The sequence below is a fragment of the Lepidochelys kempii genome, chromosome 2 (assembly GCF_965140265.1).
Source record: "Lepidochelys kempii isolate rLepKem1 chromosome 2, rLepKem1.hap2, whole genome shotgun sequence".
Classification (NCBI taxonomy): domain Eukaryota; kingdom Metazoa; phylum Chordata; order Testudines; family Cheloniidae; genus Lepidochelys; species Lepidochelys kempii.
The window spans coordinates 233,200,193-233,217,919 of record NC_133257.1 but is presented as its reverse complement, the minus strand read 5'-3'; the positions used below and the strand labels follow the sequence as shown (position 1 = coordinate 233,217,919).

The 17,727-nt window shown below is 41.3% G+C and overlaps 1 protein-coding gene across 10 annotated transcripts in view; it reads right to left on the bottom strand.

Annotated features, from left to right (window-relative positions):
- The window catches only part of MLLT10 (MLLT10 histone lysine methyltransferase DOT1L cofactor), a 222,898-nt gene that overhangs the window by 127,669 nt on the left and 77,502 nt on the right, over nucleotides 1–17,727 (bottom strand). For 7 of the 10 annotated variants that reach the window (XM_073334203.1, XM_073334205.1, XM_073334208.1 and 4 more), the window contains 2 exons: nucleotides 4,891–4,984; nucleotides 2,512–2,607 (listed from right to left, as the gene is read on the bottom strand). In XM_073334203.1, coding sequence (XP_073190304.1) covers nucleotides 2,512–2,607; nucleotides 4,891–4,984 — 190 coding nt within the window. Of the gene's footprint in view, nucleotides 1–2,511; nucleotides 2,608–4,890; nucleotides 4,985–6,164; nucleotides 16,732–17,727 lie in introns of those variants that run through there. The other 3 variants (XM_073334206.1, XM_073334213.1, XM_073334209.1) reach the window with 2 other exon arrangements.

The following is a 17,727-nucleotide window of genomic DNA, read 5'->3' as shown; positions in this document are numbered from 1 at the left end:
CAGATGAGCTGTTGCATGAAAAAGGCAAACAATTTTAACAAAATAACTAACCTTCATACTATGCTTGGCTTACTGATCTATAATAATAATAAAATAATAATACCTAGCTCTCATTATAGCAATTTTCATCAGTCGGTCTCAAAGCACTTTGCAAAGGAGGTCAGTAACATTATCCCCAGTAAAGATAAGCATTTTACATTATATATAAATAGCGATACAATTTTAAGAGGACTGTCCTCTGATAATACAAATTATTAAAAGGCAAAAAAAATACAACAGATAAAAAGTTGTTAATAATTGTAGTAAACTTTTTTTATTCTGATCTGTGGTCTTAACTGTAAGAGTGCTTTGCAAATATGTGATAGGCAAAACAAATCAAGATTGCTGTATGAAATAACTATAATATACTATACCAAGCCTTTTAAATACCAAAATAGTAGTTAACTGCACCAAATTAATAGTACAGACTGGTTTAGCTTTACAGACATCATGGGTTTAATTCTGCCTCTGGGGTGTGCTGAAGGCAAACAGGTTCATGGAACCCTTGTCTCCTGTTCCCAGTGCACTGAAAAAGGAGGCAAACATAATTCAGCTCTCAGAGCTGGGAAGTAGAAAGAGGAACTTACTGGTACTGGTAGAATTAGCAGCTGCAGAGGGGGGAGATTCTAGGTATTGCAAGGGTTGAGCAGCTGTGCTGGGAAAGTGGTGGCTATACTTGTTGAACAGGTGTAGCAAGAGGTGCCCCTCCCAGTACTCTCCCCAGGACTCTTCAATGCTGCTCAAGTTTTAACAGTTATAACTCAGCCCCATGTTCACACCTAATAATTACAGGAGAACTTGATTTATGTTTTAAAAATTAAGTAGCACTTTGGAGTTGTCAACTATCTTTGTGATGTTCCAACTGGACTAAACTGACGAGCACCGATTCTGAGAAATTGTAAACTGCAATATAATAATTAAGAAAATAAAGCAATTAAATTACTATTGACTTCAGCTAATAGCAAGACAAATATTAACTTTCAACTTATAAATAATTTTGTAGTCCATATTTATTCTAAAACTTTGTTTTTGAGGTTTCCATCCAATAAATAATTAGGATGTATTAATACCCCTAATGTTATGCTATCCATAACAGCTTCACTGCAAAAGCCTACAAAAGCAATTGTTGCCAGTAGACATCAAGGCTGTTTTCTAACAGGATTTCTGACTAATTTGCCAAAATCAAATGCTTTTCTGGCATAATATTTTTTTAATCTTTAAAATTAATTTAGAGAGACAAATATAACCGAACAAAGCTCCTACAGAGTTACCAGGTCAGATAAAAGGGTAAATAGTTTATGGAACTATTCACCCAACGCACAGCCAAAGATTAAACACTTAAAAATTCACCTTGAGGAAAACAAAGCACAACTTTCATCCACGGTGAAAATGTGCTTGCAAAACAAAAATTCACAAAATTTCACTATTTGAAGGAAGACTCATACACTACTCATTCAAATTTCTTCTCTCTGCTATTAAAACTGTTGTTTCTAAATACCATAAACACATATAATAAAGAAACATGTTTATGTACCTCAGTTTTATTCTTATTTCAGTCCTTTGAATAAATATGAAATACCAAGTCTGCCCATATAAAATAACTTTAAAGATTTCATTTTTAAAAAATAAAAAATTAGGAATACTGGATTTGCACTTGTAAATTTTCACTTTTTTGCTCCCTAGGGATGCAAGTAGGTTTGTATTATTATGCAATTATCTGCTATTTTGTTCTACAGCATTCAGACAGCAAAATGACCTTACACAATTGTAAATTTGGTAGCGTGAGCCAAAATTTTCAAGCATTCATTTACCAATACAGAATCAACATTCTTCCCTAAACTATCTAAAATCAAAGTATAAGAAGAATAAGTCAACAAGGATACAAATTAGAGGTTAGTCGTGCTCTTTATACTTTTTAAAAAATCCCCACGTGACATGTCATTCTGCCATCACAGTGGGCTTAACAGTACCTCTGAAAATCATCTACCAACAAGCAAGCAATCTTGCTAACCTCAATCTCAGTTTCTCCAATGATGAAGGTAAAAACAGAAAATAAGAGATATTTTAATCACCGCACTAGATGTGACTGGTTCCCAATATGTTTTTTAAAAAGTTGTCCTTTTTGTAGTCAAAAAATAAAGATTTCACAAAAAATCCTCTTAGATTTCAGTAAAGATTAAGGCAACTGCATACAAGCAACTCTTCCCCAACAGTTTCTCTATTCTCACATCCCAGATACCAAAGTTAGAGGAAGGGGAAAGGGAAAGTGTATGTACAAAAATGTACCAAACAGAAGGCTTCCCCTTTAGGTTCTATCACCTCTAATTTACCATCTTTATTATTTACTCTCAGTGTTCTACATTTCAGAAGCAAATCTTCTCCATATATTTTAGCCATAACTAAATGAAATATTTACAAGGTGCTACTAATAAGCAGATGTGCCACATAATTAGCAACAACAAATCCACTTACTTTTTTCTCCTTCTCATGATGTTTATCCTGAGAGTGAGAGGAAGAATCACTTAAACTTTGATCATATGACCTATTAGATCCCCGTTTGCTCTTTTTCTAAAAAGAGAAGATATATTTATGTATGTAAAAAAGGAACCATTTTAATAAATTACGGTACAATCCATTTCAACTGAGCTTGATAAAAATGCCTTACTGCTCCACACCAAAAAATAATGCTTTTAACTGAAAGCCTGACAAAAACTGACACTGACAAATCTGTTTCAAGTGTTAATGTTAACTATCCCAAACATACCAGAAGTCAACTACCCTTAGATTGACATATGCAGCCTGTCAATTTGCAAATATGCTTTCCACAAAAGAGCCAATACACCACCTTTTAACAATGTTAAATTACACTTGGATATATTTTCACCTTCTGGTAACTTAAAACAAAAAAAACAAAGAAGATTTTTCTCAAATGAGAATATGATAAGCCATGGTGCTGACACTGCCATTAACTTAAACAAGACACAGGGAAAAATGCATACTTGAGGCATGTCTCAAGTGCACTGTGAGGAGGCGGGGGTTTGGCTTCATGATTTATCATCCAAATAAATACCCAGTCTGGAGTATCTTATCAGTTATGAAACAGAAGTTGAAAAACAATTTTTAAAAAAGATACAAGGATGTCAAGTTAATACATTGGTGACAGATAATGATTTTTTTTTTGTATTATAATAATACCTAGGAGCCCTTGTTCGGGACCAGGACTTCATTGTGCCAGGCAAGTGTTCAAAATTCTGAAGTCACTTCATAATTCCAAAACAAAACAGGCAAAGCATTTCTCAGTGACTGCACCACAATTAAGGCATTTTGAAGACACTACGCCCAATGCTGCTTATCTAACCATCCTAGATTCTCAAGGTTACAACAGAAATTCACTACCTAGGTGTCTTACAACTACTATAAAGGGAAAAAATTGTGCATTTACTAGCCATTATTAACAGAACCTCACTAACAGTCCATCGGAAAGCTTCATATAACCAACGTTCTCTAGCCAATTATAGCTGCTGTTCGTATTTCAGTCTTCTGGTGGAAAGCCACATGCCACAATGTTTAAAATACGGGGATTTTTTTTTTAAAAGAAATACTAATCTGATAACAGTGTAAGTATCCTTAAATCATGTCTGCACAGAAGCACTGCGGACAAATTCAGTGTTAGTGTAAACATCAGTTGAGTCATTGAATTATGCTTACTTACACCAATGGCTGAATTTAACTCTAAGATTTTAATACTGTTTTAATAAATAAAAGCTGTAAATCCTCCAAGTCTGAACACATACATTAATATGAAGAGATAGTCAGGATTATCAAACCAACGATCATCAGAAGAGGTACAAGCCACTCAACTCACAGGGTCTGATCCAAAGTCCACTGAAGTCAATGGGAGTCTTTCCCCTGACTTAAAAGAGCACTGGATCAAGCCCTAAAGTATTCCCTTTCTGGTGTGCTTCAGAAAAAGACAGTTAGCCAAGGATCTCAACTGAATGTAGAGTAATAGATCAACACACAGGATGCTAGGAGGAGGAGAACAGAAGAAGAATTTGTGGGCTGATATATCCTCCAATACATGGCTTGACAAGAGGAAAACATTTGTTAAGATGCTTACAGAAGAATACGTTAAGTGTGGCCAAACTAATCAAATAGGAAGAGGAAACCTTACAGGACCTTAATACAAACAGACATAGGTGCCAACTCTGTGGGTGCTACAGGGCTGGAGCACGCATCAGAAAAAAAACAGTGGGTGCTCAGCACCCACCATCAGCCCCACCTATCAGCTCCTCTCCCTCCCCCCAGGGTCTCCCACCCACCGGCAGGCCCCCCCATCAACCCCTCCCCCTTCCTCCCAGTGCGTCCTGCCCGCTGCGATCAGCTGTTCAGCAGCATGCAGGAGGCACTGGGAAAGAGAGGGAGGGGCGGGGGAGGCGCTCTCAGGGGTGGAGCGGAAGTCGAGCACCCCCAGGGAAGTGGAAAGTCGGCACTTCTGAAAGCAGAAGCTCATTTTGAACAATACACGTCTATTACATTTTTTTTCAAGTCACTGTCTAAACATGCTCCCTATTTTTCTCTGACAGAGATAATACATTCCAAAGCAAACATTTGTTCATAACACTATAATACATTTTCAGGAAGTATTTCTACCCTCAAAATTAAATCATTACCATAAGGAAAAAACAAGAATATTTTCCACATAATTTTGTATAATTTTATTCAGTTTCTTGTATAAGCAACACCCTAATCCACATACAATACTATTTTATTGCTATTAGTAACTCAAGTCATTGAGTAAAAATTCAAGTTAGTGTCATATTTTACATACTGAATTCAATAAATTCTTACCAGCTTACTAAAATGGTATTTACAGTAGCCACAGTATTGGACATTATCTGCACCATTACCCTCTTCTTCACAAAGAAGACCTGCAAACTGTGCACTGGGGAAGGAAAAAAAAAAATTCAAGATCAAAAGTAATTTTATACCAAGTCACCTCAAAATCTCTAGAAGAGACTTTCAAATATAGATACGTAAAGTTACTGGGGAGATTTCCAAAAGTCACAAACAGGGAGAAGAACATGCAACTATCACTGCCTCCATGCGATGCGGTGCCTAACTTACCTTTGTAAGTCTCCCCCTACGCTACTAAATCCATATTTAGACACCTAAATAAGGCACCAGTCCAACAATGCATCCGCTTAGGTGCAGAACACGTTTAAAAAAATCAGGCCACTTACTAAGGTTCCTAACTCTGAACTTGTCCATATTTGTCTACACTTGTGGCAGTGGGTAGGGTACGCGTAGCTACACGGGGTAGTGAAAGGCAGCTTGCATCCACATTCACTGCTGTGTGTAGTTACACCAGGCACTGAAAGGATCCAGAGGGGGAAAGCAGCAGGGAAAGGCTCCAGCAGCAGCTACCAGAGCTTTTCCCCACTGCCTTCCCCCTGCCAGAGGCTTTCCCCACCACAGTGAAAGGCTTCAGTACTGGGGAGCTACCAGAGCCTTTCTGCGCTACCAGAGTCTTTCACTGCAGCAAGGAAAGACTAGCAGTGGGGAAGCAGAGGGACACAACATTGCTAAATATAGCAGTGTAGATGTGGGAGGTACTGTTTGGGTGTGTAGAGAGCCATGTAAGATGTATGCCTGAACCCTAGGGCATATGGGGCATTCTACTTGCCTAAGCAGTGCCTCCCCATGTACACTGCCATTTTTCCCATGCTAGCTGGGCGAGCAGTGTCTGTACTTTACACACTGCCATAAGTATAGATCTACCTTCAAACTCTTGGCCCAAAAAACTTCATTTATCTAAGCAAAAGAATAGTTTTCAACACACCAATGTTTTAGACAACAGTAGAAACTATTCAAGTCCTGAACATGTCAACAGCTACTCTTCTGATCTACTAGAAGAAATGCATTAATAGAAGATATAAAGATTAAAGAATTTTAAAATGAAACTGAAAGTACCATAACAAATGAAGCCATATTTTATTGATTTAAAATGGTCAGTATCAGATGAATTTTTTTAAAAAACCCTCAAAAGTTTTCTTGCCTGCATTAATAGCTTGTTTTATTGAATGTTCAAAAGCAATAATTCAGTAGAATAAGAAGTTACTCACCTTGTGCAGTAATGATGGTTCTTTAAGATGTGTCCCCCTATGGGTGCTCCACTGTAGGTGTGCTTGCGTCCCTGTACTGCAGATCGGAGAACTTCAGCAGCAGTGTCCACTAGGCCCACACATCCGCTGTCTCTCCTCATGCCCTGCCACAAGGCTAGCCAGTGCATGTGGGCTAACTCCCCCCTCACTTCCTTCTCTACCTCAGAATCATTAGGAAGGCCAAAAAAGAACTTCACGAACAGCTAGCCAAAGGCTCAAAAAGTAATGGCAAAAAAAAATTTAAGTACATCAGAAGCAGGAAGACTGCTAAATAACAAGTGGGGTCACTGGATAATCAAAATGTTAAAGGAGCACTCAAGGGGGATAAGGCCATTGTGGAGAAACTAAATGAATTCTTTGCATCGGTCTTCACAGCTAAGGATGTGAGGGATAGTCCCAAACCTGAGCCATTCTTGTTAGGAGACAAATCTGAGGAATTGTCCCAAATAGAGGTGTCATTAAAGGAGGTTTTGGAACAAATTGATAAAACTAAACAGTAATAAGTCACCATGAGTTCTGAGGAACTCAATTGTAAAATTGCAGAACTACTAATTGTGGTATGTAAATCATTTAAAGCAGCTTCTGTATCAGATACCTGGAAGTTAGCTAATTTGATGCCAATTTTTTGAAAAGTCTCAAGAGGCAATCCTGGCAATCACAGGCTAGTAAGCCTGACTTCAGCACCAGGCAAATTGGTTGAAACTATAGTAAATAACAGAATTATCAGACACATAGATGAACATAATTTGTTTGGAAAGAGTCAACATGGTTTTTGAAAAGGGAAATCGTGCCTCACCAATTCACTAGAATTCTTTGAGGAGGTCAAGAAGCATGTAGACCAGGGTAAACCAGTGGGTATAGTGCACTTAGATTTTCAGAAAGCCTTTAACAAGGTCCCTCACGAAAGGCTCTTAAGCAAAGTAAATTGTCATGAGATAAAATGGAAGGTCTTCCCCTGGATCAGTAACTGGTTAAAAGATAGGAAACAAAGGGTAGGAATAAATTATTCGAGAGAGGTAAATAGTGATGTCCTCCTGGGATCTGTATTGGGACCACTGCTGTTCAACATACTCATAAATGATCTGGAAAAAGGGGTAAACAGTGAGGTGGCAAAATTTCAGATGATATAAAACTACTCAAGACAGTTAAGTCCAAAGCAGTCTGCGAAGAGTTACAAAGGGATCTCACAAAATTGGGTGACTGAGGAAAGTTAAATATTTCTTTACTTAATGCACAGTCAACCTGTGGAACTCTTTGCCAGAGAATGTTGTGAAGGCCAAGACACTAACAGGATTCAAAAAAGAACTAGATAGGTCCATCATTGGCTATTAGCCAGGATTGGCAGGGTTGGTGTTCCAAGCTCCTATTGCCAGAAGCTGGGAATGGGTGACTGAGCAACAAAATGGCAGATGACATTCTATATTGATAAATGCAAAGTAATGCACCTTGAAAAACATAATCCCAACTATAAATATATAATGATGAGGTCTAAATTAGCTGTCACCACTCAAGAAAGAAATCTTGGAATCATTGTGGATAGTTCTCTGAAAACATCCACTCAATATGCAGCGGCAGTCAATAAAGCTAACAATGTTGGGAATCATTAGGAAAGGGACAGATAAGAAGATAGAAAATATATTGCCTCTATATAAATCCATGGTATGCCCACATCTTGAACACTGCGTGCAGATGTGGTTGCCTCATCTCAAAAAAGATATATTGGAATTGGAAAAGGTTCAGAAAAGGGCAACAAAAATTATTAGGAGTATTGAACAGTTTCCATATGAGGAGAGATTAATAAGAGACTTTTCAGCTTGCAAAAGAGACGACTAAGGGGGTGGAGAGAGAGATATGACAGAGGTCTATAAAATCAGAAGTGGTGTGGAGAAAGTAAATAAGGTAGTGTTATTTACTCCTTTTCATAACACAAGTGTCACCAAACAAAATTAATAGGTAGCAGATTTAAAACAAACAAAAGGAAGTATTTCTTCACACAATGTACAGTCCACCTCTGGAACTATTTGCCAGATGATATTATGAAGGCCAAGACACTAACAGGGTTCAAAAAAAGAACTAGATAGCTCAAGGAGGACAGGTCCATCAATGGCTATTAACCAGGATGGGCAGGGATGGTGTCCCTACCTCTGTTGCCGGAAGCTGGGAATGGGCAACAGGGGATGGATCACTTGATGATTACCTGTTCTGTTCATTCCTTCTAAAGCACCTGGCACTGGCCACTGTCAGAAGACAGGATACTGGGTTAGATGGACCTTTGGTCTGACCAAATATGGCCATTCATATGCTCTTATGTTCATTGAGAACAGTCCCTGAAGAGGGACGGGGAAGTAAGTAGAGGAGAGAGTAAGGAGGTAAGGAGTAGCCATTGCAAACAAACAATCTCCAAGACCCATCGGTCTGATCTTACGCATTCCCAGGTGCTGCAGAATGTTGCCAGACAGAATCCAAATTGGTAGATAGTGGTTGTCAGCTGTAGCAGTTGGGGGGAGTGGTCTATCAATGCCTCAACCAACATGTCAAAATTGTTGCTTGGAAGTGTGTGGCTGGGACATGGAAAATTGTGGGCCAGACGGTTTACACCTCAGGAACTTAGTTTTCTTTCCCCATGGCTCGTAGTAGCACTGAGTCAGGTATCAAGAGGTGCATGGCTTATGGTGTAGCTGTGGACTAAATTTCCTCTTTTGTAGATACCCAGTGAGCAGAGAGTGGTCCTAGAATCCTTTAGTGCATGAAGAAAGGCATCCATCTTCTCCGCAAAGGACTTAATGCCTTCGAAGGGAAGGTCTTCAATTGCTGACTGCACTTCTTTTGGGAAGCCTGACAGAGGTAGCCACAATGCACGTTGCATAATCACCACAGTGGAGATGGACCTGGCCATTTCGTCAGCTGCATCGAGGGCAGATTATAGTGTTATCTTGGCCATTCACTATCCATCTTGAATAATGGCTTTAAATTGGTTGTGGTGCGACTCAGGCAGCTGTTCAATAAAATAGTTCAGTTTCCAACAGCTTACATAGTTGTATTTTGCCGTTAGGGCTTGGTAAATTGGCTATTGGAAAATGTAGCATGGCCAAGGAGTACACTTTCCTCCCAAAAAGATCCAAATGCTTCTAGTCCCCATCAGAGGGAGTGGACCTCATCTGGTGTTGATGGCTATGAGAATTAACAGAATCCACTACGATGGAGTTGTGTGGAAGGTGGAAGAAGAGGAATTCTGTCTCCCTTGCTGGGACATAACATTTTTTTATTCGCCTGTTTGCAGGTAGGTGCTACCAATGCTGGAGTCTGTCATTTGATTTGCAGGATCCAGGAGAGCCTCATTAATAGGGAGGGCAATTTTTGAGGACAACGATGAATGGAGTATGTCAAGGAGTTTGTGGTGGGTGTTCTTGACTTCTAGCAGTATCTTAAGAGTGTCTGTCACTCTCTTCGCTAGGCAAAAGTCATCAGCCAGAGATGGTGGGGGAGGCATAACGGCCTCATCTGGGCAGGAAGAGGAGGATAGGGTCACCTCTTCCTCCACGCTGCCCTTCTGTTCCTCCACGATTTCTTTTGGAGGTTCCAAAGCTCCGGATGCCGCAGCCAAAGGGGTGCATCTCAAGGGTTTTCCAGTAGGCCTAGAAACCAGAGAGGCATGGGAGCAATATGCAGCCCAAGGGTCTCAGTATGGTCACTGGGGCAGTGGCGGTGCCCATGGTTGACCGTACCAAGGTGACAGCGGTGGGGCCATCTGAGGCTATACTCAAGAGCCCTGTTGGTATTGGGCACCACAGGGAGCCTGGGAGGAGCACTGCAATACTGCCTCCTCTGCTTTGCTGTCCAAGTACACACTTGAGAGTGGGGGAGCATGGCAGGGCAGCAGGGAAGACACCTGTGCCATACAGATACTCGAGGCAGAGGTCCCTGTACGAAGGAGACTCTGCTACACCAGATACGCAGAGATCCCTTGAGTGCCAGAATTCCGGCAGTACCAATCAACTTGGTGCCACTGGCAATACCAAGGAGGATGGAGATATTGCCCACACCAAATGCTCTGGTGCTGATAGGGCATCCATGACAATGCCAATGGAGTATCAAATATTGGCAATGTCTTCTTAGAGGAGTGCTTACTCCTATCCTTGTCCCTCAGTGCCGTTGACTCAGTGCCTGTGCCCATCGGGTCTGTAGGCACATGAACAGCACTTGCCGCTATAGATCTTCTTGAACCTTGCATACCAGGCTGGGATTGACTCAGTGCTGACGGTACCAACTGCACTGGAGATAGTTTACAGCCAGCTTGCAGCTCGCTGTGGGAACTACCCACTCTCTTTTTCGATGACTTATGAGAGGGTACATCAGCTGGTTTCTTCAACCCACAGCCCTTTGGATGTTATGGGCTGTGGGAAAGACTCATGTCTGCCAGATGACTCTTGGCGCGGGTCCAGAGAGCCGTCTCCATTAAGATAATCTTGTGTCTCAGCTTGCTGTCCTTAAGAGACCTGGGCCTGAGTTTCTGGCAGAGATCACATTTTTGTGAATGTGACCTTCCCCGAGGCAGCGTATGCACTGGGATAATCTGCAACTGGGATAGTCTCTTTGAAGGAGAGGCACTTCTTGAAGCCTGGTGAACCAGGCATACTTGGTTGGGGGAAAAGTCCCCAATGAGAAAAAGCAGGAACGAAAATCTTTTTTATTTTCACTGAAAAAAATGAAGGAAACTACAACTTACAAGTAAGTACTAGGAGACTAACTTAGCTATAGAAATATAAAGCAAAAGTAATGATCTTAAGGGACTGCAAAGAGCTCTGACTCTAGCCAGAGGCGGTTGAGAAGGCACTGAGGGGGGTTAGCCCCCACGCGCTGGCTAGCCTCATGGTGGGGCACAAGGAGAGAGAGCACATATATGGGCCTAACAGACACTGCTACTGAAGTCCTCTGATCAACAGTGCAGGAACACGAGCACCCCTATAGTGGAGCACCCTCAGGGACACTACTCAAAGTTATAAAAACCAAATTTGCTTTTCACCATTTGCACTGTTGATTTATTTTCTGTACAGCAGCCAATTTGGACACTGAAAACAGAGTTAGTTTCATTTTCTGTTTCTTTTTCATTAGCACAATAATGCAATGTTTTGGTTGCAAATGCTGCAAGGAAATGTTTAAATCCAAACGAATACTTCACACTTTTCATCACATTAAAAAAAATCAAAAGCTTTTCTACTAATATTAGGTACTTAGTCGAGTTTGATTTTTTTTTTTTAAACATACACAACCTCAGCAAATGTGCGCCCCAAAGTACTCAAGACAGTATCTCTTTTAATCAGGTTTGACTAATTTAAGTTTGACACAAATATACTTCCAGGTTGGTTCAAGTTTTTGATAAAAAACAGTTACATATCTGTTCTGGAACTACTGTTGTTTGAGATGTGTTGCATGTGTCCATTCCACTTCAAGTGTCTGTGCAACAGTGCCAGGAGAATTATTTTTCCACATAACGGTACCACAGGGAGGCATATGCACCCTCCGCACTCTCATGCTGCCAGCCAAGAGTGTAAAAGGAGCAGAACCATCCTCATCCCCTTCAGTTCCTTCACACCGAAAGACAAAATTTGACGAAACTCCGATGTAGAGAGGAGGCAGTTGAGCATGCAACAGACATGTGCAACACATCCTGAAGAACAGTAAGCAGGTATGCATCCTGAAGAACAGTAAGCGACTGCGTGTCCATTCCACTTTACGTTACTCACAAACAGTCCCAAATGGGGACAAGTATCAGAGTCTATCGAAACAAAGGCTATAGCACTACTCTCCCAAATTTAGCATCATCTCCAGAGGCATGGAAGATGGCATAAAGGGCGATGAACATATGAACAGAAGACCTGGTGGCATCCCTAAAAATGTCAATAGTGGGAACATGACTCAGGAAAGATGCTGAAGCAGCTTGAGCTCTTGTAGAGTCTGCTAAAACTCTTTGGGGTAGTAGAACTTTAGCAATAAAATAGCACAACTGAATGGAGGAGGAAATTCAGTAAAATATCCTCAGAGATAAAAGGCTTCTTCATTCTATCGGCAACAGACACAAATAGTTATGGGCATGATTGCAACTCCTTAGTCCTGTCTAGATAAAATGCCAACATTCTAAGGACAGCCAAAGAATGAACTTTCTCCTCATCTTTGTGAGGGTGGGGTTTCAGAAAGAAGGTTGGCAAGAATATAGTCTGATTTATGTAAAAATTGGAGGCCACGTGGGTAAGAAATTTGGAGTATGGATGCAAACCCACTTTGTCTCTGTCAAAGACAGCATAAGGAGGGTCATCCGTAAAAGCCTGAAGCTTCACAGCTCTCCTGGCTGAAGCAACAGCTACTAAGAATGCTATCTTAATCAAGAGAGCAAAGATGGCATATGTAGTTATAGTTTCAAAGGGACCCCACATGAACAACGAAAGAACCAAATTTAAATCCTAAAATGATACTGGATCTCTAAGAGGAGGGAAGTCTATCCAAACCCTTTCAGCACCAAATAGTCAAATGGGAGGTTGCCCTTCTCCACCTATCTACGTGAGGCTGGAATGCAGAAATGGCAACTAAATGCACTCTCATGGAACTGACTGAAAGACCTGTTCCTTTCAGATGGCGTACCCAATCCAAAATAAATTGAAAATAAGGGCTTACATCCTTCTGCTGGGGAAACAATGAAAACCTATCCTATTCCAGGAAGTAAGTGAATCTGGTGCAGAACTTCCTGTTATTTAAAAGAACATTCTATAACACAGCAAAACAGACTGCTGCTCAAGCAGATAGCTACTGAGAACCCAAGCAGTCAGGTGTAGGCTGAAAGGGCTGGGATGTAGAGCCTTGTCGCTGTCCTGCAAAATTAAGTGGAAGAGTTATGGCACCTCAAGTAGAGAGTTTCACACAGTCAGAGAACCAGGACTGATGAGGCCAGGCTGTCACTATCAAAAATCAGAACAGCATGAACTTGTATGAGTTTGCCCAGTACTCTGGGTACCAAAGGTATGGGAGGAAAAGCATAGAGAAGCTTCCCCTGCCATGATAATAGAAAAGCATCCATCATGGACCATGAACTAAGATCTCCTCTTGAACAGAAATGGTGACACTTCCTCTTCAGTTTTGTGGCAAACAGGTTCACTTCTGGCATTCTCCATATCTGGAAAATGCACTTTGTGAATCATGCCTGAAAAACCATTCATGATCTCTGCTGAATGATCTGATGAAATGGTCAGCTAAACAGTTCTCAGATCCGGGGAAGTGAGAAGCCTTGAGATAAATGCTGTTCTGGATGCAGGAGGACCAGAGATTCAATGCTTCTTGGCAAAGGGATACCTATCTGACACATCTGTGACTCAGGTCATGGAGGGAAATGTTGGAACAAAGGGAACTCCAATTCATACATTGTCAAAGACCATCCACCAGTCCCAGGAAGACAGGATAGCTGCAGGTATGTGTCAGCATATCCAGTGGATTGCAAGAGGGATGGTAGACAGACTTCAACCACCTTTGCATGACCCAGAAGTCAAGCATGGCATACTGAGTCATGTATGTGCAAGCTACCACATGGCGCAAAAGTTTCAGGCAATTGCTTACAGTTATACCGAAATACACCTTGAATTATGAGCACAGGTCAAAAATTGCTTGAAACCTGGCCTGAGATAAGTATGCCTTTGCTGATGTCAAATTGAGAGCCACCCCTATAAATTCAATTCTTTCTACCACGAGGACAACTGACTTTTCATGGTTGATTGTCAGGCCCAACACATTTAAGAGGGAAGGCATCTTCTCAATACTGCCCTCCACTTGCTGTCTGGACTGACCCTGGCCTAACTAATCATCCAGATACCGGTACACATGAAATCTTGGCCTTCCTGATGTGTGTTGCCACCACTGCCACACATGTTGTGAATACTCAGGGTCCTGAGGACAGCCCAAAGAGGCAGACTGTGAACTGATAATGAACTGCTTCTACAACAAATCTTAGAAACTTCCTGACTCTGGTGTAAGGTCATATGGAAACATGCATCCTTTACGTCAAGGGCAGAGAACAAATTGTTGTGAGATAGGAAAGGGATAATAGAAGCTAGGATTACAAAACTTTATCTTCTTTATGTAATTGTTGAGATTTTGCAGGTTTAAAGTAGGTCTTAAGCTTCCCTTGGATTTTCGAATGAGAAAATAGCCAGAAGAGTACCCCCTTCCCTGATGCTGAAGAGGCACTTATTCTACTGGCCCAACTGCAATAGAGACTGCACCTCTTGGACTAGTTACAGTTTCGTGAGAGTGGTCCCTGAAAAGGGATGGGGGAACAGAAGTGAATTGCAGGGTATATCTCAGTTCCATCATGCTTACAACAGACAAGTGGGTTTTAATGTGGGATCAAGACCTTAGGAAGTGGGACAAGTGGCTGCCAAAGGGAGGTGAGATCAAATGGAGTGATTTGCTGTCATGGAATCAAGTAGACAGGTTGGAAGAAGTCTGATGGTTGGAGGTAGCAGAAGATGGAGGTGAAGGAGATAGTCTCTTTTTCCGAGACCTTTATCATCTCCTGGATTGATCTGACTGTCTAGTCAGGTAGAAAGAGTACCTCTGTTGGGTCTGAGGATAGAACTGCTTTCTTCTGGGGACTGGAGTGTAATTGCTGAAGGATTTCAAGGTCGCCCTTGAATCCTTAAGAGAATGCAGAGCTTCATCTGTCTTTCTCAGAGAAAAAGCTGGAGCTCTTGAAGGACAAGTCCTCAATCATCCGCCAAACTTCAGAAGGTAAACCTGATGACTGAAGCCAGAAAGCATGACACATGATCACCATTGTTGCCATGACACAAGCAGCCCAATCGGCCTCATCTACAGGCCTACAAAGATATACAAGCAACCAGATTCATTTCAAAGAACTTGAACTCCATCATCATATCTGGCAGCTTGTCAGTACATTTGCAGAGTCCCACACTGAATAATCATAATATGGCAACAAAGTCTAATGGGTCACAATCCTGAACTGTAAACCTTAGCATGAATAAACCTATCCCCCAAATAAGTCTAATTTCTTTGCATCTTTAACTTTGGGAGTTGATTGAAAGTGCCCTTTTCTGGCCTTTTCAATTACTGCCACCACATGATGTAAGAGTCAGAAAAGAAGAATTCTGCTAAAGGATTTTCCAAGGCTCTAATATAGACACAACAATAGGCGAAGCTGCTCTACAAGGACTTGTGGAATACAAAATGTCCACGAGCTTGTGAGGGTAATCCTGGACCAGTTCAACCTGCACTCCCAGGGCAATGGCCACCCTCTTCAACAGACCCTGATCAGTTGCAGATGACTACAAAACCTGAGATTACAACTCTGGCACTATAGCCTCATCCAGAGAACAGAAGGAAGTACTGAGCAGAGGAATCAGTGTGTCCATCTGCTCTGGTGGTAATGAGACCTCCTGCATCAGAGGATCTGAAGCAAGTTGAATAACTTCCACAGATTGCTGGGTACCAATATCAGTACTGGGAATTGTATATCTGTCGGGATCTCGTAGCATGGTGACATGGAGAAGAATCCCTGAAACCAGTAGGAAGTCCTCAGAGATTTCAAAAGAGCCACTGCTGCATTTGATAAGGTACTGGAGCCCAGCCCATAGCAATCTGTCTCTTGACCAGCTACTGTAAGGATCATGGTATTCAGATCTTGATCTACGTACTGAAGAACAAGGTCAACCTCATGACCTGAAATAGAAATCCAACCTGTAGAAACCACTTTAAAGTCAGATGATGAATTGGCATCAGAATGCCAAGGAGGTGCAGTACCAGGCAGAGAAGCCAGTGACGGGACTGAAGAAATGTGGACAGTACCAGTTGTAGAATACAGGGCTTTCCTATGGAAGGTACCATGCCTTTAGTCCAAAATTCCAATGCACCAGAACCAGACAGTGCTGATGACAAGTTCGATATTGAGAGTGCCTGTATATATAGGCATCAAGGTAGATCCTGGAGTTGGCACCTGCATGCCTGGAATAGTAGGAGTTGCAGTCTCATCCTGCATCAGCGGTAAGTCGAGTACTGACAGACAGAAGGTCTCCGATTGTCACAAACTTCTCTGCCACACACTAAGGAGGAAGTCAATGCTGTTGAAGGTCTTGGCAATGATATCCATTTCAATGGTACCACCTCACTGTGACTGCTCTACCATCAGTACCCAACTTCCTTCCATGAGAGTCCCAAGTAGACTTAGCCCACAAAGAGGAAGACTACTTCCGGCCAAAGGAAATACAGGTGCTAGAATTCTCCTGGTGCTTACATGGTACCAGGGACAGAGAATGGTGTCTTCCCTCTTGCTCCCTTCAATACAGGGAAGCCGCTGAGTCAAGCATCACACTCTGGAAAGGAGTTAAATCCAAAACCTCATGTACTGAATGGGTAAGTACCAAGTGAGGACACAGTGCTCCATTAAGATGTGTTGAAGTTGGACCTCCCTCAGATTCTTCATTTGGGTCTTAAACACTCTGCAAATAGGGCACTTATGCCTAATGTGACACTCCCCTAAGCGCTTTGAACAGCTGGAGTGGGCCTGCTGACTAGCATGGACTTACAACCAGAACAGCATTTGAAAGCCAGGGATTTCAGCATGCCCTGTACCAAGCCAAAGCTTGAGAAAAACAAAACGAACAAAAATGAGTATAAAGGAAACTTTTTAAAGGGTACAAACAAACTAATTTACCTAAGCTAAAGAATTTCTCCGGCTCCAGTGCACTGGTGCGCAAACACCTGAAGTGGAATGGACATGTGCAAGCACTCAAGGAACAAAGCTATACAAACCCCATTTTTTTCTTTTCAAACCTCCTTTTTATTGGCCCAGAAATCACAACAGTAGCTTTATATCTCTTTATTTTCCCCATATTATTTCACATTCCCTCCATTTTACAAAAGTTATGTGTCCCCCAAAACCAGCAGAACCTGGAGTTAACCAAGAACATAATTCCAGCCCCTTTGATTAAGTATCATGCTACTTCAAATATCTGTTTACACATCTAATCACGGAATACCAAAAAGCACCGGGATTAGGAAAGGCGATGAATGCCATGAAACAACATATTCTATGTAAAAAAATGTGTTCATTTTAAAAATTGGGCTTTTGGGGTGGGAGAGAAGAGGAACAATGAAAGCTAAAGGAGCTGGAAGTACAAAATATAACTAAGGCCCTTGTCCTGAAAACACTAATTCACATGAGAAACTGAAGGCATGTAAGTAATCCCATTGACTTAATGGAACTATATGCATGGTTGAAGTTATTCATATATAAATGTTTTCAGGAGCAAGCCTTAAGTATTATTTTCATGCTCAACGAAAACTTGAAATTGACTGTTCACTATGAAAACTAAGATACATATGAAAAATGAGCTTGACTGGACTGAAAAAAAGTGTAATTCATTTTAGGCTAGTTAAATAACATTCCACAGATTTGGCAATATATTGCAATTGCACTGTGGACTGGCACACACAAGCAAATGACGACTACTGAAACATAATGCTA